General features: G+C 43.4%; 1 protein-coding gene across 12 annotated transcripts in view; it reads left to right on the top strand.

Moving 5' to 3' along the window:
- Positions 1 to 27,383, top strand: part of LOC139746484 (uncharacterized) — a 313,137-nt gene that overhangs the window by 209,278 nt on the left and 76,476 nt on the right. For 10 of the 12 annotated variants that reach the window (XR_011712164.1, XM_071657756.1, XM_071657761.1 and 7 more), the window contains one exon: positions 20,727 to 20,908. Coding sequence is in view for 11 of the 12 variants with exons in the window: in XM_071657756.1 (XP_071513857.1) it covers positions 20,727 to 20,908 (182 nt within the window). In the remaining variant the exon portion in view is untranslated. The remainder of the gene's footprint in view (positions 1 to 20,726; positions 20,909 to 27,383) is intronic. The other 2 variants (XM_071657763.1, XM_071657758.1) reach the window with 1 other exon arrangement.

The raw sequence follows: 27,383 nt of genomic DNA, 5'->3' as shown, positions 1-27,383 counted from the left end.
TTCCCATAGTCTCCCTACCCCCCCCCCCCTTACCACCGCCAGTCTTCACCATGAACTGTCTCCTTACCACCCTCACCACCACTAACTCCTTACCACCCTCACCACCACCAGTCATCACTATTACCTGCCTCCCCACATCCTTACCTTCACCCAGTCTTCCCAAGAAGCGTCTCCCAACCTCCACACCACCACCAGTCTTCCCATGAACTGTCTCCTAACCCCCACACCACCACCACTCCCACACCACCACCAGTCTTCCCATGAACTGTCTCCTAACCCCCACACCACCACCACTCCCACACCACCACCAGTCTTCCCATGAACTGTCGTCCTACCCCCACACCAACACCACCACCAGTCTTCCCATGGACTGTCTCCTAACCCCCACATCACCACCACTCCCACACCACCACCAGTCTTCCCATGAACTGTCGTCCTACCCCCACACCAACACCACCACCAGTCTTTCCATGAACTGTCTCCTAACCCCCACACCACCACCACTCCCACACCACCACCAGTCTTCCCATGAACTGTCGTCCTACCCCCACACCAACACCACCACCAGTCTTTCCATGAACTGTCTCCCTACCCCCACACCACCACCAGTCCTCCCATGAACTGTCTCCTAACCCCCGCACCAGCACCACCACCAGTCTAACCAAGAACTGTCTCCCAACCTCCCATGAACTGTCTTCCTACCCCCACACCAACACCACCACCAGTCTTTCCACGAAGTCTCCCTACCCCCACCTCCACCAGTCTTTCCATGAACTGTCTCCCTACCCCCACACCAACACCATCATTCGTCACGGTGAACTGCGTCCCTACAACTTACCACCGCCACTATCATTCGTCACGGTGAAGCGAGTCCCTACAACTTCACCGCCAACGCTAGTCTTTACTGTGAACTTCCTCCCTGCTCCCACAACCACCAGCGGCAGTCTGCACCATGAACTCCTTACCTACCCCCCTTCACCACCACCAACAGTCTGCACCATGAACTGCCTCACCACCGTCAGTCTTCACCGTGAACTGTCTACCAGCCCCATCACTACCAGCAGTCTTCCCCATGAACTGTCTCCCTAGTCCCCCTCACCACCGTCAGTCTTCACCATGAACTGTCTACCTACCCCCTCACCACCATCAGTCTTCACCATGAACTGTCTACCAACCCCATCACCACCAGCAGTCTTCCCCATGAACTGTCTCCTTACCCCCTCACCACCAGCAGTCTGCACCATGAACTGCCTTCCTACCCCCCCCCCCCCCCCCCCTCACCACCACCACCATTCTTCACCATGAATTGCCTCTGTGCACCCTCCTCGCTCCCGCAAGTCTTCAACTGCCTTCCCCCACACCACCAGTCTTCACCATGAACCGCCTCCTTACCCCCCTCACCACCACCACCAGTCTTCCCATGAATGCCTCCCTTCTCTTTTACCTCTCCCTGTACCACCTCCACGATTTTCCCCTTTAGTTCAGTCCTGTTAAATTCCATGCAGGGTTACTTCACAAATTCATGGTTTTCCCTTCCATTGTTTTTCCTGTCGTCAGTTGTTTGCCGGAGGGTAGGGAGGGAGCCTTCTTATCGTTGTGGCTTTATCTCATCCACTTGGAAGTGACAGTAGAAGTAAGCTATGCAGATAACCTGTACGTGGATCTATTGTTGTCTGTCTTTCCCATGTACCGCCTCCACCACCACCCCATTATCATGAACGGCTTCACTCCGCCACCTCCTCACTACCACCTCCACCTTCATGAACCTTCTCTCTCCTCCCTCCTCCTCCTCTTCCTCCTCCTCCACCAGTCTTCACCATGAGCTGCCTTATTCCGCCTCCACCGCCACCACCACCCTTCACCAAGAGCTGCGTCCCTCAGCCACATCCCTCCCTCTTTACCGTGAACTGTCTTCCTTCCCCGCCACCCGCGCCATGCCACCTCCCTCACCTCACCAGCAGTCGTCATCATGAACCGCCTCCCTTCTCTTCCTCAGCAGACACCGCCACCGGCCACCATTCCTCAGCATGAGCCACAGTATTCGCCACCACCTTCACTCGTCCCGGACTACCACTGTCACCATGAAGTGCCTCTCTTTTCTGTCACCTTTCTCACCACCACCACCACTCTTTCCCATGAACTACCTCACCTCTCTGCCACCCTCACCACAACCAGTCTTCCCCTTGAGCTGCCTCCCCTCTCTCCCCCCCCCCTTCAGTCTTCCCCATAAACTGCCTCCCTTCTCTGCTATACCCCTCACCACCACCAGTCTTCCCCATGAACTGCCTCCCCTCTCTGCCACCTCTCTCACTACCACCAGTCTTCCCCATAAACTGCTTCTCCTCTCTGCCACCTCTCTCACTACCACCAGTATTCCCCATAAACTGCTTCTCCTCTCTGCCACCTCCCTTGTTTTCACAATGAACTACCTTCCTTTCCCCCTTTGTCACCTGCATCACCAACGCCAGTCTTCAGTATGAACCGTTCCACTCTTCTGCCTCCACGAGCACCATCACCTCTGCCACTTCCCTCATCACCGCCCGTTTTACGGAGGAATACAATGGAATTCAAACTGCAACAGACTTTGGAGCCCTTGCGAGGCTGTTTGTGATTGTGGAAGAGAACGGAAACTCGTGGATTAGTTAGGGGTTGGTAAGACATGCAGATGTTTCGAAAAGGGAAGCCTTTTTGACTTTTCATACAGCCAACGAACAAAAAAAGATAACAATCGTGGATTGAAAGCGAAATGTGTAACACTTCTGTTCTTAGAAATATCGACAGTGCTGCTGTCAACTACTATAATTGGTAACCCATTCAGTCGTTTATTAAGTGGTGGCAAAATTCCATTCCTCTGGAACATTTGCCTTTGGCAAGTGACTTACTGAAAGGGACCCCGTGCTTAGAGCCAATAACCTAATCATACTTTTTATTTTTTTTACGGAGCTTCATTTTAATTTAAAAAAAAAAAATGTAGTCGATTTTTCAACTTCTACAGCAATTTTCAGTACAGGATTAAGTTGAGCTTTGACAAAGAGCAAAACACAACCGCCTGCTTTATTAGTCCTATCACTGTTAGCGTGTACCTAGGAATTGCATATTTTGCAACGATATCTATATTTTTGTTATCTAACCGTCTCAGAAATATCAGTCATAGATTTCTAATGGTGCAGTTGTCTGAAACGTCGTGCATTGACAAGATTTCCTGACACATGAGAGAGACTTTTCGTCATAGACATGTGAGTGCATTAGAGGCAGTAGGGAGCCCGTACACCTGAACTTAGTCCATACTCTCGATATGACCTGTCCTGCTCTGTTCGCTACCTGTCTTGTTCCTCGCTTCTACCAGGCAAGCGACCTCAAGTTGCCCTTCTCTGCCTTTTCCACTACCTGCCTCGTTTCCAGCTTACACGTGCCAACCTATCTTGCTGTGTTCCCTCACTGCCTTGTTGCCTTCTTCTTGGGCAGTGACCGGCAGCTGGCCCACTCTTCAGTGTTCCTTACCTTCCTTGTTCCTTTCTTCTACCTGGGAAGTGACCCCAAGCTGCCCCTTCTGCCTTTCCATACACCTGTCTCGTTTCACACTTCACACTTGCTGACCCATCCTCCTTGTTCCCTCTGCCACGTCCCCTGCTTCTGTCTTTTAGGTGACATCTACTACCCTGCCTGGGAAGTGACCGATAATCTCCCCACTCTTCCATGTTCCTTGGCTTCCACGTTCTCTTCCTGCACTTGATCTGTGACTTATGGTTGACTTATCCTGCTACGTTCCCTACCAGCTTTAACCCCTCTCCCGGTTTTCCTACGTCTATATCTATCGGGGGTAAAAGGAGCTTAATGCACCATACTCCTTACTAGATCCCATACCTCTATCAAAATACCATACCATTGTAACTAGGAACTGCCTTCCTCTGCCACATCATTCACCACTTCTAGTCACCTCCATGAACTGCCTTCCTCCTCTGCCACTGAACTTACCATCACCACCAGTGTTCACCATGGACAGCCCCCACCCTTCACCCACCACTTTCCTAACCACCCCCATCACGACCGGTCTTTATCATGAACTTTCTCCTTCCTCTCCCTCACAACAACCGCGAACACCAGTCCTCACCGCGAACTGCCTCCCTCCTCTGCCACCTCCCTCGCCACCACCAGTCTTACCTTGAACTGCCTCCCTCCTCTGCCACCTCCCTCACCACCAGCAGTCTTCACCTTGAACTGCCTCCCTCTCTGCCACCTCCCGCGCCACCACCACCAGTCTTCACCTTGGACTGCCTCCCTCCTCTGCCACCCCTCCCCCTCAGCAGGAACTGCCTCCCACCTCTGTCACCTCCCTCACCACCACCAGTCTTCACCTTTAACTGCCTCCCTCTTTGCCACCACCAGTCTTCACCTTGAACTGCCTCCCTCACCACTACCATTGTTCATCAGGAACAGGAACTACCTCCCTCCTCTCAAACCGACAACCACCACTACCAGCTTTCACCATGAACCGGCTCTACCTCCTGTCACTTATCTCCACCACCAGTTTTCTGCATGAACTGCTTCTTCCTTCCTCTGCCTCTTCCTTCACCACAGTTTCTGCCATGACCTACATTCTGCATCTGCCACCTGTCTCACTACCGCCACCACCACTAATCTTCACCATGAGCTGTCTCCCACCTCTGCTACGTCCCTCACCATCAGTTTTCAGCTTGCACTGTTTCCCTCCTCTGCCACCTCCCTAACCACCACCGTCACAAGTCTTCACCATGAACTTTCGTAACCCTTTACCACCACCGGTCTTTCCCCTTGAACTATCTCCTTCCTCCTCCACCTCCCTCATTGAACTGCTATACCTGGAAAACCCTTGAAGGCAGGGTTTCCAGCATACACTCGGAGGTAACATGCAGCTGGCACGACGGACGTGGAGGCCTTTGTAAAATTATACCACTGAAATCCGGAGGTGTTACATGCACAAATACAGAGAACACCTTAAACATTTGGGGTCCAAGGCTCTTCAGCACCTTGCTTACAATCATCAAAAACATCATGGGATGCACAGTAGAGAAGTTTAAAGAGTGCCCTGGACAGGAACCTACAGCTTATACCAAACCAACCAGGCTGTAGGGGTATGTGGGCCAGAGGGCTGCAGCTTCCAGCAGCTTGGTCGACCATTGACCCAATCCAACAGCCTGGGCCCAGCCCGGGCTGTGTGGGAAGAAGACATCCTAAGACTTGACAAGCATTTACTGGAAACTAACATATATGTTGTTGCTCTCTAAATCACATTTGGTGCATGGGTTTCATTTTATGTATAGTACTTTGATATACAAAAAGACAACTTTCACGTTGGATCTATTCGCAGATACTGCACTATAATTTCTGTCGAAATTCTTGATGCCTTTGACAGTAAGTTCATAACATACTACGTTTGAGACGTTGTCTTAATCGACAAAGATCTTGAAAGAGTTGCTGTTCAAGCACTGGTCGATATTTGGTAAGCAGTTGCATTAATCCTTTTGATGAAAGTAACCAAGATTTTGTCAGTACAGACATATGCAAATTACGACCATATGACGATAAGGCAGGCGTTATTAATGACACGTATGATTACTTTGATGTCAGGCAAGAGGTTGAATTCCTAGAGAGTGATGGAAATGGGGCTGAACATGAAGATTTTGAATTTTCGTAAAGAAATTTATACGAGAACAGAGTTGTGTTATGCATTTATTTGTTTACTTCTGAATATTTAAGTGGATTCTGTTATTTTAGTTACCCAGTTTCTGACTCTGAGTTTTATCCAAGGAGAGCAAAGTGATGATGCGTTACTTTTATGTAAAATCTTTATTTAACAAAAACTATTTTCCGTCATGTTTTAGAATGTCCCAATAGTGTGAGTAGCCAAGGAATGATGCATGTCTTTCATGTCCTTTATGTTGCACTCTATTCGGTAACATTGCAAGTCGAATTGGTGCATAAATATGTATGTGTGCCTCGTGTTCAGTGGTCAAATGATTTTCGTATTTACCACTGATATATAACAGTATAGCTTACCTCTGAACAACAGTAATTTCTTATATCCTTATGTCCTAGTCTTAATGGATGCAGTATCGTTGTAGTTTAATATCACAGTGTGTGATTAGTTTTATTAATGTCAATTCTCGCTACATATGTCTTCGAGATTTCCAAACACTGTCTACTTACGTATTTTCTTCCCGTCGTAAATCTCCTTTTTTCCCGTTTGCCAGTAATGCAGTAAACCAATCCTCGTCAGCCGTACAAAGAAGAGTCATATCCATGTAATTAGAACTGTTTGCCCCCATTACATTTGTGCAGTGGATCATCCACTGCATTCATGCAGTAATTAGGCAACTGACTCCTTTTTCCTGCTTCCATACACACGATCCATATCCACTCATTTGCCTTTATACCTCCACTCATTACCATCTCGCTTGAACTCCATCTACATGTGCAGCTTTTTTTTTTTTATTCTTTAAGAACTTTATTGTTCTTACTATGTAATATCTTGTCCTTTATACCTCATTTCCTCTTTTCGCTTACCTGTAATTCTAATGTACCTGTTGCTACCTCTGTCTCGCTGTCATTTCCAACCAGACCATCAAATTACTCTCTCCATTCATCAGTTTCATCCTTTTGTCACCAGTTCCCTAGATCTGTCATCATGATACACTCTCCCATTTACGACTTTTCTGCATTTGTTTACCTCTTTCCAGAACAGTTGATCGTGGTCCTTTAAATTCTTAGTTGGTCCTTCTCCCGAGATCCTCATTTGTTTTTCATGTATTAATATTCGCCAGCTTTTTTTTTTTTTTGATGCATCACTTAAAATACAGTTGTTCTTCCAAACTCTTTTGAATTATTATCATTATTATTATTATTATTATTATTATTATTATTATTATTATTATTATTTATTATTAGTTGTGTGATTTTTTGTTTATCTAGGTTTTATCTCGTGTATTTAAGGTTTGTAAGGAAGGAGGTTGACATTATTAACTAGCTCGGTAACCTTTGTTGCAGCAAGCGACCGGTTGGGTTGGTGTAATCATTTGTAAACTGTGTCCCGGATAAAACTAGTCATCCTGATGCTAAGTAAGTAGGGTGCGTGTGCCGGCAGCCGCCACTGTTGCCGCGGTGACAACATATTACGATTACCGTCAGTGTGTTACGGAGAGAAAGTTGTGCGCGTGTTGCCCGCCACTTATATCTTGTATAAGTGTACCATGTCTTCGGTCGTATGAGTATACTTACACAGCTCTAGCCAGGTGCCGTGGCATGGAGCGGGTTTCTATGTGACGTTTGGTTGGGATAAGATAGTAGGGGGCAGTAGTGTCACCACTGTCGCTCTCTGCGTCATACTCAGTGTTACCACTCCTTTGGCATTTTTCCCAACATCTTGGGATTTCGGGTGCATTCTTGGGATCTTGGCGTTTTATCAGCAAAATGCTCCTGGTTTGGGGAAATTCTAAGCATTTAATATTTATAAACATTGTAATGATAAAAGAGACTTTGTTGGTGTGAATTATACTTTATGATATCCTTGCATACAGACATGTATAACTAATCACATTCGTGACTGTGTACACTCGTGTTCAGGGACACCGACCCCGCTATGTAAGGTTTTCATAGGTTTGGGCGATGGGCTGGTTTTCACTTTCCGATAGGACACTTGTTGGAACAGCGATGAATGCCGAATTCCTATACGTCACAGACTCGAGCTAGAATTGGCAGAATTTGCGATATTTGAGGCGCATTAACAAATGTGCGCGTAGGGATCGCGAAAACTCACCTGTCCTAGACATGAGTGTTTGAATGGTTTCCCCGTCCCCCTTCCGCTCCTGTCTTCAGTTACACGCTAGACTTTATGCAGAATTGGTGTGGAATGAAGACTGCTGTATCTTGAGAACAATGAGTGCATCTGGGAATCCTGGACTTTGGGGTAGTGGTACACCTCCAAAAAAAAAAATAAGAGCAAATATGTGGTACCATCAGGCATTCAACCCGGGCTTGATAGAAGACCCCGAGCTGAAAGATTGTTTGAAAGCGGGTGCGAATGAGAAGCATGCTACTGTATGCAGCGTATTTTAGTTTAAAGTTGAAAAACACTAACAATTCGGCTGTGATGCTCTTAAAGCCTCGACACTGCATGTGAAAAACTATGCAGCCAAGAAGAGCAGTGTTGTCAGTGTCAGGTCAGCAATTCTTTGGCAAAGAACCCCACACGAGTTGCTCAAGATAAAGTTGCGAAGGCTGAAGTTTTCTCGTCAGGATATATGGCTGAACACAGTTTACCTTTCATTCATGTGGATCATTTAGTGGAAACCATAAAGACAATATTCCCTGGCAGTGAAGTTGCACGTAATTTAAAAATGATAGGAACTGAGGCATCACATCGGTTGCAAGATGTTAATATTACATGGGAAGAGAAACGGTCACTGGTTAACTTATGTGAAGAAACTTGCAGTGATGGTTCGGTATTAAGATGAAAGGTAATGTAAATTTGCAGATGCATTGGTAGATGTGGTTGGAGTCGAGGAAGCAAGTGAAGGAGGACTGTATCATATGGTGAGAGAATTGCTAAAATGTAAAGAAATACCCCTTGAAATTATAATTGGGTTAGTGACAGATGCTCAATAGTGTGAGGGGCAAATTTAGAGTTTCGGGCGAACCTCAAGAATATTCCTTCTGTTCTTGTGCGAGGATGCGTCTGTCGTTCGTTTGCATTATACTCGAGGCAAGCCAGTAACCACCTACTATCATGGTTTGAATATATTAAAGTATGTGTGTTATTACTTTGCACGTAGCAGTTAACGTCAACATCAGTTTGACATGATTCATAGTTCAGGCACCCTAACACATGTGGAAGTTGTCACAACATGCTGGCTGTCGAGGTCAGTCATATCCAGAATTTTGGAACAGTGGGATGCACTGCAGCAATTTTTTTTCAGGATAGAGTGGATTGGGCAGCCCAGATATACAAAACTATAACCTCTCCGGGACCCAAGCATATGCTGCTATTTCTGACCCATGTCTTATCCAAAATAGACTAAGTGAATCTAGAATTAGAGTCGCAGTATTTTAGTCTTCCAACACTCTTCTCTACCATATTGGCTGAACACAGAAGTATTTTGGGTATGTTTTTGCGTGATGAAGTGATACTCTCAAAAGGACTACCTGCCATTGACCCCTAATGATAATGCTGCATGCAAGAACGTGCCCTTAATGTCGTTGGTGGTAGATGTGAGGCTACGCTTCTTGGGAACCTCTTTGAGGCAAGGTAAAAAGTTTTCGCCTTGGCAGTTCGAGCATCCTTAGTGGAATGATGCTCACAAATGGACACGGATTTACATTTGATGAAAAAGACCTGTCCACGTTGCGGATCTTTGAACCCGAAGCTCTCTCCCCTCAGAGGAACGCGAGTCCATTGTCAGATTGGCACTCCATTTTCCTACACTCGATGAAGAAGAATTGAATAACCTGCAGGATTATGGGGGGGGGGGGATTTACTGTATGCTAAAGAATCCTGCAAAAGCCTTAGTAAAACGCTGGAATGAGCCACGAACCATTAAAGATGGCAACAATCCGTCCAAATTCAACAGACTCCGTATGTCCACTGCAGCCAATCGCCGCCTTCAGAAGCCAGCTGTCGCGCGACAATAGATATTTTTAAGAGGTACATCATGGAATATATATATATATATATATATATATATATATATATATATATTATATATATATATTTATATAATTTTTTTTGAGTGGTAACACTGGTCATACTGCACTTTCACCGGCGCTGCCTCCCCCTTGACCGGAGTCTGCCGTCCTGCCTACCCTTGGTGCTCCCACTGCTGCTGCTGCTGCTGCCTACACATTAACTCAGGTCTTCTTGAGTTTACAAAACAGTGTCAGGATATATACCATTGAAACTGAACTTGAATGACCAGTGTAGTTACTTCAGCCCCATAGATAGGTTTCACCAATCTTTGTTGTAGAAAAGTTTGGTTCGGTGCGTGCTAACTGGTATCAGACGCTTCAATAAGTTTTAATTGTGATCAATAGTGTGACTCATGTTACCGTTACCCAGCCAGCCTTCTCCCTCCCTGCTTCTGTTGATTCATTCACCATACCCCCAACACTCACCCCTCACCCTCCCTGCCTGTGATGACTTCCCATATCCAAGCACTCGCCCTCTTCCTCCTCGCCTCTGATGACTCATTATTCCCCTAGTACTCAGCCTGCCCCTCCCTGCATCAGATGACACGCTCAACCCTAGCATTTTCCTGATAGTAGGTGGTAGGCAGCCACCGACCTGTATTGCCTGTCCGAGTATCGGTAGGGAGGGTTAGTGACAGCTGCGCAGAGCCAGCTTTGAAGTTGCTGTCCTGTCACTTTTGGCCCAAGTGGCTTGTTTTCTGTATTCCTCTCACGTGGGCTGCTGGCTTTCGGTCAGCGAACATACAATTACCCCCTTCTTACAGCGCTTGACAACATTCAACTCTCACGACTCGTTCTTCGTAGCAGTACATTTTCCTGTGGTGAGAGCTACGTGCTAGCTCAGCCTTTCAGGAAATTCTCATTGTGAGTTTTCGTACGTACTCTCCTCCCTGTTTCGTTTGACTCGCCGTACCTAGCACTTAACCCTCTCCTTCCCTGCGTCTGTGGACTCGTTTACCACGACTCTCGTCCACTCCCTCCCTGCTTCTGTTGACCCACTATTCTTATCACTCATCCTCTTCCCTCCCTGTCTCTCTTGACTCCCTGTACCCAGCACCCGCCCTCTCCATTCCTGCCCTTATTGGCTCGGAATACCCCAGCATTTATTCTCTCCCTCCCTACCTTTGTTGACTCCCCATAACCCAACAATCACCATCCTCCTTGCTTCTGTTGGCTCACTATACTGCAGTACTCCTTACCTCTGTAAATTTGTACCCCAGCACTTTTCTTTTCTTACTTCCATAGACTCGCACCCCAGCTCTCACCTTCCATGCCTCTGTCGATACACAGTACTTCATCACTCATCCTCTCCTTGCCATAGTTGACTCAGCCCAGCACTTACTCTCCCCATCCTGATTTGCCAAACCCCAGCACCCACCATCTCCCCTCCCTACCTCTTTTGCCTTGCCATACCCAAGCACTTGCCCTCTCCCTCCTTACCTCTGCTGACTGGTCATACCCCAGTACACACTATCACTTCCTCCACCATGATTCACCATACACCAACACCCTCCATCTCCCTCCTTACCTCTTTTGGCTCTCCATGCTGCAGCACACCCTTTCCTTTTCTCCAGTGTAATACACCATGCTCCAACACCTACCATCCCCTTTCCTGTTACCATTGACTTGTCAACCCTAGCACCCACCCTCTTCCTCCCTACATTTGATGGCTCAGCATACCCAGAACCCACCCTCTCCCTCCCTACCTCTGTTATCTCGCCATACCCCAGCACCCATCTCCCTCCATTCTAACTCGCCTTACCCCAGCACCCACTTTCTCCCTCATTGTCTCTGTTTACTCACTATACCTTAGCCCCTGCCTTCCATGACTGCAGCAAGTCCATATGACACACAAAAGCAACACACAAACTAAATACCCTCAAAACAGTAAACAGCACCTGCTTTTTTTTAAGAAAGAGAATCCCTCATCATTCTTTGCAAACCTTTCATCTGTCCCACTTCCACTGATTGAGACAGCAGTTCTGGAAATCATGTGGGGGGAAGCAGTTTATCATACACTGACTGCCCACCCACCTCCATGTGGTCCATTCAGAACCCTACCAGACTGATATATATATATATATATATGTGTGTGTGTGTGTGTAAAGAAAAAGATTTTGAGTGATCGGGGCCTGAACATGCAGGAGGGTGAATTGGAACGATGTGGTATACCGGGGTCGACGTGCTGTCGATGGATTGAACCAGGGCATGTGAAGCATCTGGGGTAAACCATGGAAAGTTTTGTGGGGCCTGGATGTAGAAAGGGAGCTGTGGTTTTGGGCATTATTACATGACAGCTATCCCTGGGGATAGGGGAGAAAGAATAATTACCATGCATTCCTCACGTGTCGTGGAAGGCGACTAAAGGGGACGGGAGCGGGGGGCTGGAAACCCTCCCCTCCTTGTATTTTAACTTTCTAAAAGGGAAAACAGGAGTCACATGGGGAGTGCTCATCCTCCTCGAAGGCTCAGACTGGGGTGTCCAAATGTGTGTGGATGTAACCAAGATGAGAAAAAAGGAGAGATAGGTAGTATGTTTGAGGAAAGGAACCTGGATGTTTTGGCTGAGTGAAACGAAGCTCAAGGGTAAAGGGGAAGAGTGGTTTGGAAATGTCTTGGGAGTAAAATCAGGGGTTAGTGAGAGGACAAGAGCAAGGGAAGGAGTAGCACTACTCCTGAAACAGGAGTTGTGGGAGTATTTGATAGAGTGTAAGAAAATAAACTCTAGATTGGTATGGGTAAAACTGAATGTTGATGGAGAGAGATGGGTGATTATTGGTTTATATGCACCTGGGCATGAGAAGAAAGATCATGAGAGGCAAGTGTTTTGGGAGCACCTGAGTGAGTGTGTTAGTAGTTTTGATGCACGAGACCAGGTTATAGTGATGGGTGATTTGAATGCAAAGGTGAGTAATGTGGCAGTTAAGGGAATATTTGGTGTACATGGGGTGTTCAGTGTTGTAAATGGAAATGGTGAAGAGCTTGTAGATTTATGTGCTGAAAAAGGACTGGTGATTGGGAATACCTGGTTTAAAAAGAGAGATATACATAAGTATACGTATATAAGTAGGAGAGATGGCCAGAGAGCGTTATTGGATTACGTGTTAATTGACAGGCGCTTGAAAGAGAGACTTTTGGATGTTAATGTGCTGAGAGGTGCAGCTGGAGGGATGTCTGGTCATTATCTTGTGGAGGCGAAGGTGAAGATTTGTAGAGTTTTTCAGAAAAGAAGAGGGAATGTTGGGGTGAAAAGAGTGGTGAGAGTAAGTGAGCTTGGGAAGGAGACTTGTGTGAGGAAGTACCAGGAGAGACTGAGCACAGATTGGAAGAAGGTGAGAACAAAGGAGGTAAGGGAAGTGGGGAGGAATGGGATGTATTTAGGGGCAGTGATGGCTTGCACAAAATATGCTTGTGGCATGAGAAGCGTGGGAGGTGGGCAGATTAGAAAGGGTCCTCAGTGGCAGGATGAAGAAGTAAGATTATTAGTGAAAGAGAAGAGAGAGGCATTTGGACGATTTTTGCAGGGAAATAATGCAAATGAGTGGGAGATGTATAAAAGAAAGAGGCAGGAGGCCAAGAGAAAGGTGCAAGAGGTGAAAAAGAGGTCAAATGAGAGTTGGGGTGAGAGAGTATCATTAAATTTTAGGGAGAATAAAAGATATTTTGGAAGGAGGTAAATAAAGTGCGTAAGACAAGGGAACAAATGGGAACTTCAGTGAAGGGGGCTAATGGGGAGGTGATAACAGGTACTGGTGATGTGAGAAGGAGATGGAGTGAGTATTTTGAAGGTTTGTTGAATGTGTTTGATGATAGAGTGGCAGATATAAGGTGTTTTGGTCGAGGTGGTGTGCAAAGTGAGAGGGTTAGGGAAAATGATTTGGTAAACAGAGAAGAGGTAGTAAAAGCTTTGCGGAAGATGAAAGCTGGCAAGGCAGTGGGTTTGGATGGTATTGCAGTGGAATTTATTAAAAAAGGGGGTGACTGTATTGTTGACTGGTTGGTGAGGTTATGTAATGTATGTATGATTCATGGTGAGGTGCCTGAGGATTGGCGGAATGTTTGCATAGTGCCATTGTACAAAGGCAAAGGGGATAAGAGTGAGTGCTCAAATTACAGAGGTATAAGTTTGTTGATTATTCTTGGGAAATTATATGGGAGGGTATTGATTGAGAGGGTGAAGGCATGTACAGAGCATCAGATTGGGGAAGAGCAGTGTGGTTTCAGAAGTGGTAGAGGATGTGTGGATCAGGTGTTTGCTTTGAAGAATGTATGTGAGAAATACATTGAAAAGCAAATGGATTTGTATGTAACATTTATGGATCTGGAGAAGGCATATGATAGAGTTGATAGATATGCTCTGTGGAAGGTATTAAGAATATATGGTGTGGGAGGCAAGTTGTTAGAAGCAGTGAAAAGTTTTTATCGAGGATGTAAGGCATTTGTACGTGTAGGAAGAGAGGAAAGTGATTGGTTCTCAGTGAATGTAGGTTTGCGGCAGGGGTGTGTGATGTCTCCATGGTTGTTTAATTTGTTTATGGATGGGGTTGTTAGGGAGGTGAATGCAAGAGTTTTGGAAAGAGGGGCAAGTATGAAGTCTGTTGTGGAATAGAGAGCTTGGGAAGTGAGTCAGTTGTTGTTCGCTGATGATACAGCGCTGGTGGCTGATTCATGTGAGAAACTGCAGAAGCTGGTGACTGAGTTTGGTAAAGTGTGTGAAAGAAGAAAGTTAAGAGTGAATGTGAATAAGAGGAAGGTTATTAGGTACAGTAGGGTTGAGGGTCAAGTCAATTGGGAGGTAAGTTTGAATGGAGAAAAACTGGAGGAAGTAAAGTGTTTTAGATATCTGGGAGTGGATCTGGCAGCGGATGGAACCATGGAAGCGGAAGTGAATCATGGGGGGGGGGGTGAAAATCCTGGGAGCATTGAAGAATGTGTGGAAGTCGAGAACATTATCTTGGAAAGCAAAAATGGGTATGTTTCAAGGAATAATGGTTCCAACAATGTTGTATGGTTGCGAGGCGTGGGCTATGGATAGAGTTGTGCGCAGGAGGGTGATGTGCTGGAAATGAGATGTTTGAGGACAATGTGTGGTGTGAGGTGGTTTGATCAAGTAAGTAATGTAAGGGTAAGAGAGATGTGTGGAAATAAAAAGAGCATGGTTGAGAGAGCAGAAGAGGGTGTTTTGAAATGGTTTGGTCACATGGAGAGAATGAGTGAGGAAAGATTGACCAAGAGGATATATGTGTCGGAGGTGGAGGGAATGAGGAGAAGTGGGAGACCAAATTGGAGGTGGAAAGATGGAGTGAAAAAGGTTTTGAGTGATCGGGGCCTGAACATGCAGGAGGGTGAAAGGCGGGCAAGGAATAGAGTGAATTGGATCGATGTAGTATACCGGGGTTGACATGCTGTCAGTGGATTGAATCAGGGCATGTGAAGCATCTGGGGTAAACCATGGAAAGCTGTGTGGGGCCTGGATGTGGAAAGGGAGCTGTGGTTTCGGGCATTATTGCATGACAGCTGGAGACTGAGTGTGAACGAATGGGGCCTTTGTTATCTTTTCCTAGCACTACCTCGCACACATGAGGGGGAGGGGGATGGTATTCCTTGTGTGGCGAGGTGGCGATGGGAATGAATAAAGGCAGACAGTGTGAATTGTGTGCATGGGTATATGTGTATGTGTCTGTGTGTGTATATATGTGTACACTGAGATGTATGGGTGTTTAGGTTTGCGTGTGTGGAAGTGTGTGTATATACATTTGTATGGGGGTGGGTTGGGCCATTTCTTTCTTCTGTTTCCTTGCGCTACCTCGCAAATGCGGGAGACAGCGACAAAGCAAAATGAATAAATAAATAAATGTATATATATATATATATATATATATATATATATATGTATATATATATATATATATTTTTTTTTTTTTTTTTTTTTTTTTTTTTTTTTATACTTTGTCGCTGTCTCCCGCGTTTGCGAGGTAGCGCAAGGAAACAGACGAAAGAAATGGCCCAACCCCCCCCCCATACACATGTACATACACACGTCCACACACGCAAATATACATACCTACACAGCTTTCCATGGTTTACCCCAGACGCTTCACATGCCTCGATTCAATCCACTGACAGCACGTCAAACCCTGTATACCACATCGCTCCAATTCACTCTATTCCTTGCCCTCGTTTCACCCTCCTGCATGTTCAGGCCCCGATCACACAAAATCTTTTTCACTCCATCTTTCCACCTCCAATTTGGTCTCCCTCTTCTCCTCGTTCCCTCCACCTCCGACACATATATCCTCTTGGTCAATCTTTCCTCACTCATTCTCTCCATGTGCCCAAACCATTTCAAAACACCCTCTTCTGCTCTCTCAACCACGCTCTTTTTATTTCCACACATCTCTCTTACCCTTACGTTACTTACTCGATCAAACCACCTCACACCACACATTGTCCTCAAACATCTCATTTCCAGCACATCCATCCTCCTGCGCACAACTCTATCCATAGCCCACGCCTCGCAACCATACAACATTGTTGGAACCACTATTCCTTCAAACATACCCATTTTTGCTTTCCGAGATAATGTTCTCGACTTCCACACATTCTTCAAGGCTCCCAGAATTTTCGCCCCCTCCCCCACCCTATGATCCACTTCCGCTTCCATGGTTCCATCCTCTGCCAGATCCACTCCCAGATATCTAAAACACTTCACTTCCTCCAGTTTTTCTCCATTCAAACTCACCTCCCAGTTGACTTGACCCTCAACCCTACTGTACCTAATAACCTTGCTCTTATTCACATTTACTCTTAACTTTCTTCTTTCACACACTTTACCAAACTCAGTCACCAGCTTCTGCAGTTTCTCACATGAATCAGCCACCAGCGCTGTATCATCAGCGAACAACAACTGACTCACTTCCCAAGCTCTCTCATCCCCAACAGACTTCATACTTGCCCCTCTTTCCAAAACTTTTGCATTCACCTCCCTAACAACCCCATCCATAAACAATTTAAACAACCATGGAGACATCACACACCCCCGCCGCAAACCTACATTCACTGAGAACCAATCACTTTCCTCTCTTCCTACACGTACACACACACATATATATATATATATATATATATATATATATATATATATATATATATATATATATATATATATATATATATATATGAAAGAAAGATATATATATATATATATATATACTTTTTCACTCCATCTTTCCACCTCCAATTTGGTCTCCCTCTTCTCCTCGTTCCCTCCACCTCCGACACATATATCCTCTTGGTCAATCTCTCCTCACTCATTCTCTCCATGTGCCCAAACCATTTCAAAACACCCTCTTCTGCTCTCTCAACCACGCTCTTTTTATTTCCACACATCTCTCTTACCCTTACGTTACTTACTCGATCAAACCACCTCACACCACACATTGTCCTCAAACATCTCATTTCCAGCACATCCATCCTCCTGCGCACATCTCTATCCATAGCCCACGCCTCGCAACCATACAACATTGTTGGAACCACTATTCCCTCAAACATACCCATTTTTGCTTTCCGAGATAGTGTTCTCGACTTCCACACATTTTTCAAGGCTCCCAAAATTTTCGCCCCCTCCCCCACCCTATGATCCACTTCCGCTTCCATGGTTCCATCCGCTGACAGATCCACTCCCAGATATCTAAAACACTTCACTTCCTCCAGTTTTATATATATATATATATATATATATATATATATATATATATATGTATATATATATATATATTTTAACTATTCGCCATTTCCCGCATTAGTGAGGTAGCGTTAAGAACAGAGGACTGGGCCTTTTTTGGAATATCCTCACCTGGCCCCCTCTGTTCCTTCTTTTGGAAAATTAAAAAAAAACGAGAGGGGAGGATTTCCAGCCCCCCGCTCCCTCCCCTTTTAGTTCAATTTTTGTTCAATTTAAGGGTTAAAGAAAGTATGTATTGTAGGCTGCCTTACCATGTTCCTGTCACGAAGAATTTTCCAATAGCAGGGGACCCCATCTGGCAGTTCTTTTTATGGTTCTGCTGCGCTCCAAGACTCGGTCATTCTCCCCTTAGATATCTCGAACACTGTTGATCCAGGTTATCCAGTCCTTCAACATGACTTTTTAGCTGTAACAAGTATCATAGCTCTAAGTTGTGTTCCTTACAGTAAAGCTTGACAGCAGGATAAAAGCTTGACACATACCACTGCTGAAAAATATCCTTTGTCACCCAGGCCTTCATGTTCAGTTTCCCTGGAGAAACTGTACATCGCTAATGGACTTCAGCTTTATTTCCCCAGAAGCATTGCTGCATAACAAGATATAAGATGATTGTTGGAGGCCTTAAACTGTGGTGCATGCATCCCATTGGGGGGGGGGGGGGGGTTATGGAAAGGCATTTGCTTCTAGAAAAAACCTGTCTTATTGTTAATGTCAAGTTAGGGAGGGTAATTTGTATGATTGAGGTTGATGTAGAGTTGAAGGTAGAAGGAAACTCACATGCTGCTTGCGCATTTATGCTGTAACGTACTTCACTGCTTGATTTTTTTAATAACCTTTGCTGGCATGGAAGGCCCCTGATGTTGACCCTCACCCTCTTCTTCGTGCTCATGGGTGAAAATGCTTCTTTCCTTCTCTGTGATGACTAGTTGACCGGCATTTGTTGGTGTTTTGTTTCCTTCATGCACATGCCCAACTGGTTCTCCATCATCTCCATTAAAAGACCCTTTGCATGAGTCACCATTGTAGAAACAGTTGGATCTCCATCTCCATTAAAACACCCTTTGCACGAGTCCCCATTGTAGAAACAAATGAAGAAGTGGAGTGCACAGAAGCCCTTGTCTGTATTACTCAGAATTGTTCTAATTGAAGGTTTATTCAAACTCAAGCTCCATCAGACATTTACTAGATATTCACTAGCCTCAGTATGTTTAATTGATTGCATTCTCCTACTCATACTAATTCGTTTCTGTGACTGATTTGCAACACCACCATTACTGTCACCTTTAGACCCTTAATAGTCAAAAAGGTGAAAAATAGAGTTAGCATGCTGAGGCATTCTTTGCCATGTGAAGAACACTGAAAATGATGGTCTAATTCACTGATTGGGTCGAGCTATTCTGTAGGATTTTTTTCCCCCACCTTCTACAAGACTTAAAACCAGATTTCCTTACATCTGGACAGTTGCTTTTTTCACAAAAGCTGGCCCACATAATCAGTGCAAACACCAGCGTTTCATTTTCCAGACACTGTGGACTTCTTGCTCTCAGAAAAGTTGGCAGAAATATGAAAAGTAGGCCTTTTGTGCTCGCAGAAGTAGGGAATGACATGAAATGACCCACTGTACTAGGGTAAATATAGTGGACTGGAAAGCAAACAAAGCTGGCAGCTGAGTCCCTGATTGTTTCAGCACTGTGCTGTATTATTTTTCCTCTGGTTTAGAGGAGAGACTGAAGTGTATTAACCACAGTCCGTTAGCCACATAACCTTCATTATACACATCTATATTGTTGTTTTTCCTTTAATGCTTGCCCATATTACCAGCAATAACACCTGCATGCCATTTTCCACTCGATATGGATCTCTTGCAAAGAAAAGTAGTCAGAAATTTGAACAATGAATCCATTATGCCCTCGAAAACAAAATACATAGTGGTAGCTTTGTCTCGCCTTTTATTAGCCTGAAATTTTACATACAAACTCTTTTCCTGTAATGCTTGCCCACATTACCAACACTAATACTTGCATGCAACATTATGGGGTTCTAATGTACACAGAGGTTGGGAAGAATACGTGCATGAAATAAATCCACCATGTGAGGGTAAGTATGATGGATAGGAGAGTGCCCAAAGCTGGCAGCCCTAGGTGCTGATTAGGTGAATGCTGATCAGCATACAGTCTTCCCATTAGCTTAGCTTGCAGCTTGGTCAGATGAAGAGAATATTTTTAGTCAAGCCTTTTGAACTATTTGAGGGATTTTGATAATTGTGTATATATATTATTTGTTAGAATGTAGCATCATTTGACTTCCACAGTGAGAAGCCTGTCTTCCTAGAAGATGAAGATACAATTGTAATAAAGTTTTCTAGTAGGGGTTTGTGTTTCTTTAAGAAGAGAGTTTCAAGACTTTGTTCCTAGTACAGAATGCTTGGGCATGCTGATAGTATCCCTCATGAATTCCTGTGACATGGTAAAGAAATCTGCTGTGTAGCACAAGGGCTTGTTGTTTGAAAAGTCTTCTGTTAAACTAAATCTGCTGTGTAGCACAAGGGCTTGTTGTTTGAAAAGTCTTCTGTTAAACTTTTATCTAAGTTCATGGTGTTCTTTAGTACTTCTCTGATCTTTGTACTGCCATCTGTCTGTGTGTTTTGTTTAGGGTGGGTCATTGATATTTATTGCCCTTGAGAGGAATTCTGCAAATTAATGGAAACATGGAATTTTCTCAATAATGGCTCTGCTTTTCCTCTCTTTCCTAAGTTTCATATGAATTTTTTTTTAGTTAATGTCTCCAATTCTCTTGCTTGTCTTCATTTTATCAGAGGGCTACTTCTTGTTTTTGAATTAAAATTGCCTACTATACATATACCCTATATACAGTTTGATTCCCATTCTTGTGATACCACTGTTTGTACCTTTAGTGAACAGAGAGATATTTGTATCTGCTGTGTAGATCTTTTATGAAAGTTATTTTATTCACTTGTATCCTAAAAACAAATAACCTGAAACAGCAATATATGGAGTTACATACAGCATTGTGTTAATTTTTGATCTAATGAGAAGTCTAGGGACATCTAGAATCATTATATGTATTATGCATAGCGTATATAGCTTGTATTGACCTATGACAGTTGTGTTATGACTTCTTTTGTTAGATGGACATTTATAAGGAATCTAGGTTGCTCGATATAGTTAGCGTGGCCTAGGAAAGAGGACTATGCCTCTAATGTAATATTTGTTTTAAGGTGCTCATTGTATATAATTTTCTCCAGCAGCAACAGCAGCAGTCGGAGGATGGTGGCACTGACAATAGTGTTAAAAACAAAAAGCAACAGAAAGTGAAGGCACCTAAAGCACCTAAGCCACCTAAGGAACCTAAACCAAAGAAGGAAGCTAAAGGAAAGAAGGATGGCAAAACAAAGGAATCTAAAGAGTTGAAGGCCAAGCGTGCTAGGTGAGTGATTGTTTTTGTTTGTATGGCTCATTGATATACATGTGTTTGTTTTTATGTGTTCACTTTTGCATGAATATTAATAAGGGTGTCTTTGATTACTTTTTACACATGACATGCATCCAGATGTTTGTACTTCTGTGCATGTATTGTTGCCTACATGCATAGTATGGGGAGGGAGTTGTACACCTGTGTGATTTTGTGCATGTGGATATGTATATGCACAATAGCATTTTCGTGCATGTATTCGTTTCTTTACTTGTCCACATTGGAGGGAGCATTTCACCCCTGTCTGTGGTCCTAGCTGTAACCTTTTCGTCTCACTTAAACAAAGTTGAATTTTCTAGCGCAGCCCACAATCATCTTTATACAGTTGTACAGTTACTTTAATGTGCCTTCAGCTCCATTGGAGGAAATAATTTGTCATACCATTCCTTTATGTATGTGTATGTTTTTGTGTAATGAACTACAGAAACCTTTGTTCAGAGAGATTAATTGGGGTAAAGTGTGGTCTGTTAGAAGAGACAGACTGATTGGGGTAAAGTTTGATCTGTTAGAAGCCAGATTGTTGCAACCCAAATTTTTCAAGGTATGCTGACAAGTGACACATTAACAAGTTTAGTAGAAAGTTACCTTATTACTGTGAGGCCACAGGTGTTTAGGGAATAACAAAAACTTCTGAAGTTGCTTGCTAATTGTGGGGTATACATTCTTGGAAGACTCTACTCTGTGTTTGGTAAAACCATGGTTAGCAAGATACAAGGCTTATGGAAGAGATCAGGTTAGGGGGCCTGTTGAAAAAATTATCTTATTTCCCATAATGAACTTCTCATGGTTAAGAATAAGCATGTTACCCTTTGGATAACATGCTTATTTTATAAACACACAAAGAAATTATATAAAAAACAGCAAATTAATAACATGATAGCATATGTCACCTCTGATGCCACACCTCCATACTGCCACAAAACAGTCAGCTAGATGTGCTGCACAAAAGGCAATAGTGGGAGCTAAGGGAATGTTAGCACTTCGGCTGAAGGAGGAGTCATAGGACTGTGTAAAGATGAAAGTAGATTGTGAAGGATGGGTAATTAGTTGAATTTTTTGTTTTTGGATATGGAGAATACATGTAAGATTGATAGTGATACTCTGTTGAAGATGTTACAGATATATGGTTTGGGAGGGATACTGCTAGAAGTAGAAGTTTTAATCAAGAGAGTAAGGCATGTTTGTGAGAAGCAAAAGAGTAGGGTGAGTGGTTCCAGGTGAAGGTTGGACCGCATCAGGGGCGTTTGATGTCACCATTCCTTTTTAACCCGTTCCCTGCAGCTGTTGATTTTAATGCCCACCTCCGTGTTACAGTAATTATGAATATAAAAGATAATGATACGTAGTAGTGAAAATGAATTGGGAGCTCTATCCTGATAGTGACAATGTTGGACTCGACTCTCACTGTTAACATTTGGATACTTTCATTGTTGCTTAGCTTTCTCTACACTGCCAGACATGCAATGTAGTAGCAGGATTCTTTTTTTGCTTCCACTCTCAGTTTTCTTGTGAAAATGTGCTTGGGAGAACACATACTGATGACCTCCCCTTAGTGATAAGTTCTCCTCTATGCATAAATCTTGATTAGGCATGAACTGCTTTTGGTATGTGTCCGAGAGATGTCTGGATATTCAGCAGTTTATCACTTTGTTCAAGGTGTTTATTTTCAGGGGTTGAAGAAAGCAGTCGATGAGGCATTAGGTTTCCCAAAATCTTCATCTCATACAAATCATATGTTGTTTTTATTTACATATGAGATAAGACTCATTCTGCAGAGATGTCATGTCTTTCCCTTCCTTACGACCTTTGGACATGGCCATCCATACATATGACCAGAAAAATAAATGTTAGAAAATATTTGTGAATATTAAGATTGAGCTTGGTTGTATGTTCACCAGTGCTAATGGCTTTGTGTGTACGATAATGACTATCAGATGATATCCTGGCATTGTGTACGTCACAGCATCTCTCGGTTCTTTTCTCAGTCGTCATTCAGTAAGTGCACATTATTCAAGTGAATTTAACATATTTTTGTGCTGGAATAAACACTATATTTTATTGAACCCCATAGAAGATGATGAGCAAGAGAAAAAAACCATCATATATTGATAGATCTGGCAAGAGACTGAGGAAGACACTTGATTTGGAATTGAAAATGAAGGTAATCACCCATTATGAAGCAGGAAAAAAAGTTAATGTCATTGCACATGATCTACAGTTGTCCCATTCAACGATTTCCACAATTTTAAAGGACAAAGAAAAAATATTTGAAGCAGTGAAAGGTTTGGCAAGTATGAAGTCTACAATGATAACAAAGCAACTCCAAGGGCCCATCCACGAAATGGAAAAGTTGTTAATGCTGTGGATGGAAGATCAAATTCAAGAACATGTACCACAAAGCTTACTAACAATTCAGGCAAAGGCTAGAAGTCTTTTTGAGACTTTGAAGGAGTGAGCAGGCGAGGATTGCTTCAAGAACTTCACAGCATGTTCAATAGTTTGAAAAGAAGATATAGCTTGCACCCTCACTGCTTGTACACTGTGTTCATTTTGGTGGGTGTGGATCATATACACCTTAACTTTTATCTCCCAGAGCCACTGCCCCTCACTTCATCAAATAGACATTCATCTTCACTTGTTAAATCACTTAGTTTACCTGAATCATATCCAGCAAAAATATATTTTTATTTATTATATGTCTCTTGGTAGCGAGGTAGCGCAAGGAAACAGACGAAAGGATGGCCCAACCCACCCACATACACATGTATATACATATATGTCCACGCACACACACATACATACCATACATTTCAACGTATACATACATATACATATATACAGACATATACATATATACACATGTACATATTCATACTTGCTGCCTTCATTCATTCCTGTCGCCAACCTGCCACACATGAAATGGCACCCCCTCCACCCATGTGTTCATGTGAGGGTAGCGCTAGGAAAAGACAACAGAGGCCACATTCTTTCACACACAGTCTCTAGCTGTCATGTGTAATGCACCGAAACCAAAGCTCCCTTTACACATCCAGGCCCCACAAAACTTTCCATGGTTTACCCCAGATGCTTCATTTGCCCTGGTTCAATCCACTGACAGCACGTCGACCCCAGTATACCACATCGTTCCAATTCACTCTCTTCCTTGCACACTTTTCACCCTCCTGTATGTTCAGTCCCCAATGCTCAAAAATTTTTTCATTCCATCCTTCCACCTCCAATTTGGTCTCCCACTTCTCGTTACCTCCAACTCTGACACATACATCCTCTTTGTCAATCTTTCCTCACCATGTGACCAAACCATTTGAATACACCCACTTCTGCTCTCTCAACCCCCTCTTTTTTTATTACCACACTTCTTTCTTACCCTTTCATTACTTACCTCATCTTCTTACTTCTTCATCCCACCAATCACTACCCTTTCCAATCTGCCCACCAAAATATCAGCATAATTGCTTGCTTCAGGGGATGGTGTGGCATCAGCTTGCTTTTGTCATGCTGTCCTCTCTACCTTGATCAAGCACACTGACTCATATAGTTTGAAAAAAATGCCCATATCTTATGACAACATTACAGATGTTGTTAATTAGGCTTTCTGTTACCAGTATCTGCCCACCAAACTTACACCCGGGAGTTTTGAATGGCTAACCCTTATTATTTAGAGGAACCACACATGTACCAGCTTCAGTGAATCGGTTAATATGTATATGGATGTAGTAGTGAGGGAGGTAAATGCAAGTGCCTTGGAGATAGGGGCAGTACACAATCTGCTGGAGATGGGGTAGGTTTGGGAGGTGAGTAATTAATTGTTTACTGATGATAAGATTTTGGTGGCAGTTTTCCTCCCACACCTTATATTCACTGCAGGAGGTTGGGTGGGAATGGGCGTTGAATGATTTTTTGTTTACTGTTGATTAAGAGTTGGTGGCAGCTTTTCTTCCACACCTTACATTCACTACTAGAGGTAGGGTGGGACTGGGAGATGAATGATTTGTTTACTGATGATTAGGTGCTGGTTGCAGCATTCTTCCCACACCTTATATTCACAACACCTATCACAGAACATCTCACTCAACCCATTCATAAGCATTCTCCAGATTCATAAGTACCACTTAAAAGTCCTGTTTTTCCAAGTATCTCTCCCACACTTTTATTAAATAAACACTTGAGCCACATATTCTCTACCTTTCCTGAAGCCACATTGATGCTTCCCAGTCTGAAATTCTGTTCATGCTACTTTTTCTCAATCACCACTCTCCCCTACAGCTTACCAAATACACCTGGCACTTTTTTTTTTCATACATATTCACCATATCCCACATTAGCAAGGTAGCATCAAGAACAGAGGAGTGAGCTGTAGAGGGTATATCCTCACCTGGCACCACCTCTTTGTTCCTTCTTTTGGAAAATTATAAACGGGAGGGGAGGATATCCAGCCCCCGGCTCCCTCTCCTTTTAGTCACCTTCTACGACATGCAGGGAATATTTGGGAAGTATTTTGAAAATTCATTTTGTCCCCCATTCTTTTATACAATGGCAGTGTACAGGCATTCCATATCTTCCATGTGTCACAGGAGGTTACTTAGGGGCTAGAGCAGTGAACTGGAAATCCTCCCTTCCTGTTGAATTGTCCAGAAAAAAAGAGCCAAATGAGGATCTTTTTCCTTTAAGGAAGAGCAACTAATCAGTTCAAGGGATTCAGAGGGTAGAATTGCTAAGGTTGACGTAAGAGTATTTGAGGAACCAAAAAGTTTAAAAATGTTATAATAGTGGAAGATATTATAGCCCCAACACCATTCAGATGGAACTGCGAGGTTTAGAAACATTGAGATATTTAAAGAAGACACAAACAGAATGCTAAAGTGACATAAACCATAGTGCCAGTGACGTTTCACAGTACATGAATATGTGTGTAGATATGCTAGACAAACCACTTTAGAGAGGCAGAGTGGCAAGTAAATGGAAAAGGCTTTGGGGCCTTAGATTTGCCAGCCTTGTAAGAGATAATAGGATAGTGCAACCAGAGGACTTCACATGAACTTAAACAGTAAACTTTTTAAAAAAAAGATCAAAAGAAGTATTTTATAAGAGTGGTAGATGAATGTAATGAAATGACTGAGGCCATGTTTAATGCAGACTTTATACATAGATTTATGAAGTAGAGACACGAGTGTAAAACTTTCTTTCACTGTAATTACAAAAAAGCAATCTCTATCTCTCTCTCCATCTCCCTCTCAAAGATAATGAGAGAAAGGTTTGTCAGCATATCCGAGTCTCATGTACATTCAGGGATAAAAGACGTGATATGTCTTGTCAAATCTTCACAGAATCCTCTTTCTCTGTAGGTAGAGACAGTTGTGTATAGCTTTGTCAAAAAACAGTCGGTAAAGAAAAAAAAAAATGGCTGCTTTACCCATACATTTTCAAAGGTGATGTCACACTCACATTTTGGTGCTTTGTCTCTCCTTCGGTCATAGATAGCATCTGTAGATGTCCAAGCATGAAAATGGCAAGGTGCCTAAGTATCTTGGGTCCATATGGTCTTGACATCCTGAATGAGGCGAGCCACTGATGAGATTCTGCAGGAAGAAGGTACTTGCTTGTGCATCTGAGTGCCCAGTGCCTCTAGAAATCTCATGTACCCACATTTTTGTGCTTTTAGGCAAGATTTTAAGCTTTCTCATCCTTTGAAAGACAAGAGTCAACCGTCTTGAAGCATAGGTGGAAGAAATACAGCTCTGAGAAGTGAAATTCCCAAAAAGAAGTGGCAGCCAGTAAGAGTAAAGAAAAAGTATTCTTCCCTCAGGATAGCCTGAGGCACACTGAAGTGGATTACTGGTGCTCACACCATTTGTAACAATAGTCTCAGTTACCAGATGTATGATGATTTCATCCTGAGAGTGATATATATTTGTACCCACATTGAACCTTATCTGTGTATTGCCTTTGAAAATATATGGAGGGCAGACAATGTGGTTTTTGCAGACACTTTATGTGTGAAAACTTTGTTTCAGGTATGTCCATGGTGTATACCAGAATTAAGTTTCAGGTATGTCCATGGTCTATACCAGAAATTAATTTAGTCACTCATTTAATCTAGGCAATGGACATAGGATGTAACAAGATTTGTATAGTAGGACCCCAATTTTGATGTTTTCAAGTGGGACAAAAGAGATGCAAATTTAGGAGATACTTTCTCAGGAAAAATGTTTCCATCTGCAGTCATGTATTTTTCTCTTACAGTAGTGTTTCGATGGACACATGATGAAGTCTATCCTACCATACACAAAAGTATATATAACTTTGGTAGAATACCAGTAGTCTTTGAAACATATAAGACTACAATGCAGTAATGAGTTTCCCTGCTTGGTATTAAAGACTACTACAATGGCTCCTTAGAGAGCTTTTGCCT

This window comes from Panulirus ornatus, chromosome 65, assembly GCF_036320965.1.
Source record: "Panulirus ornatus isolate Po-2019 chromosome 65, ASM3632096v1, whole genome shotgun sequence".
NCBI lineage: Eukaryota > Metazoa > Arthropoda > Malacostraca > Decapoda > Palinuridae > Panulirus > Panulirus ornatus.
Note: the sequence above shows the minus strand (reverse complement) of the source record. Positions and strands in the feature narration are given on the sequence as shown.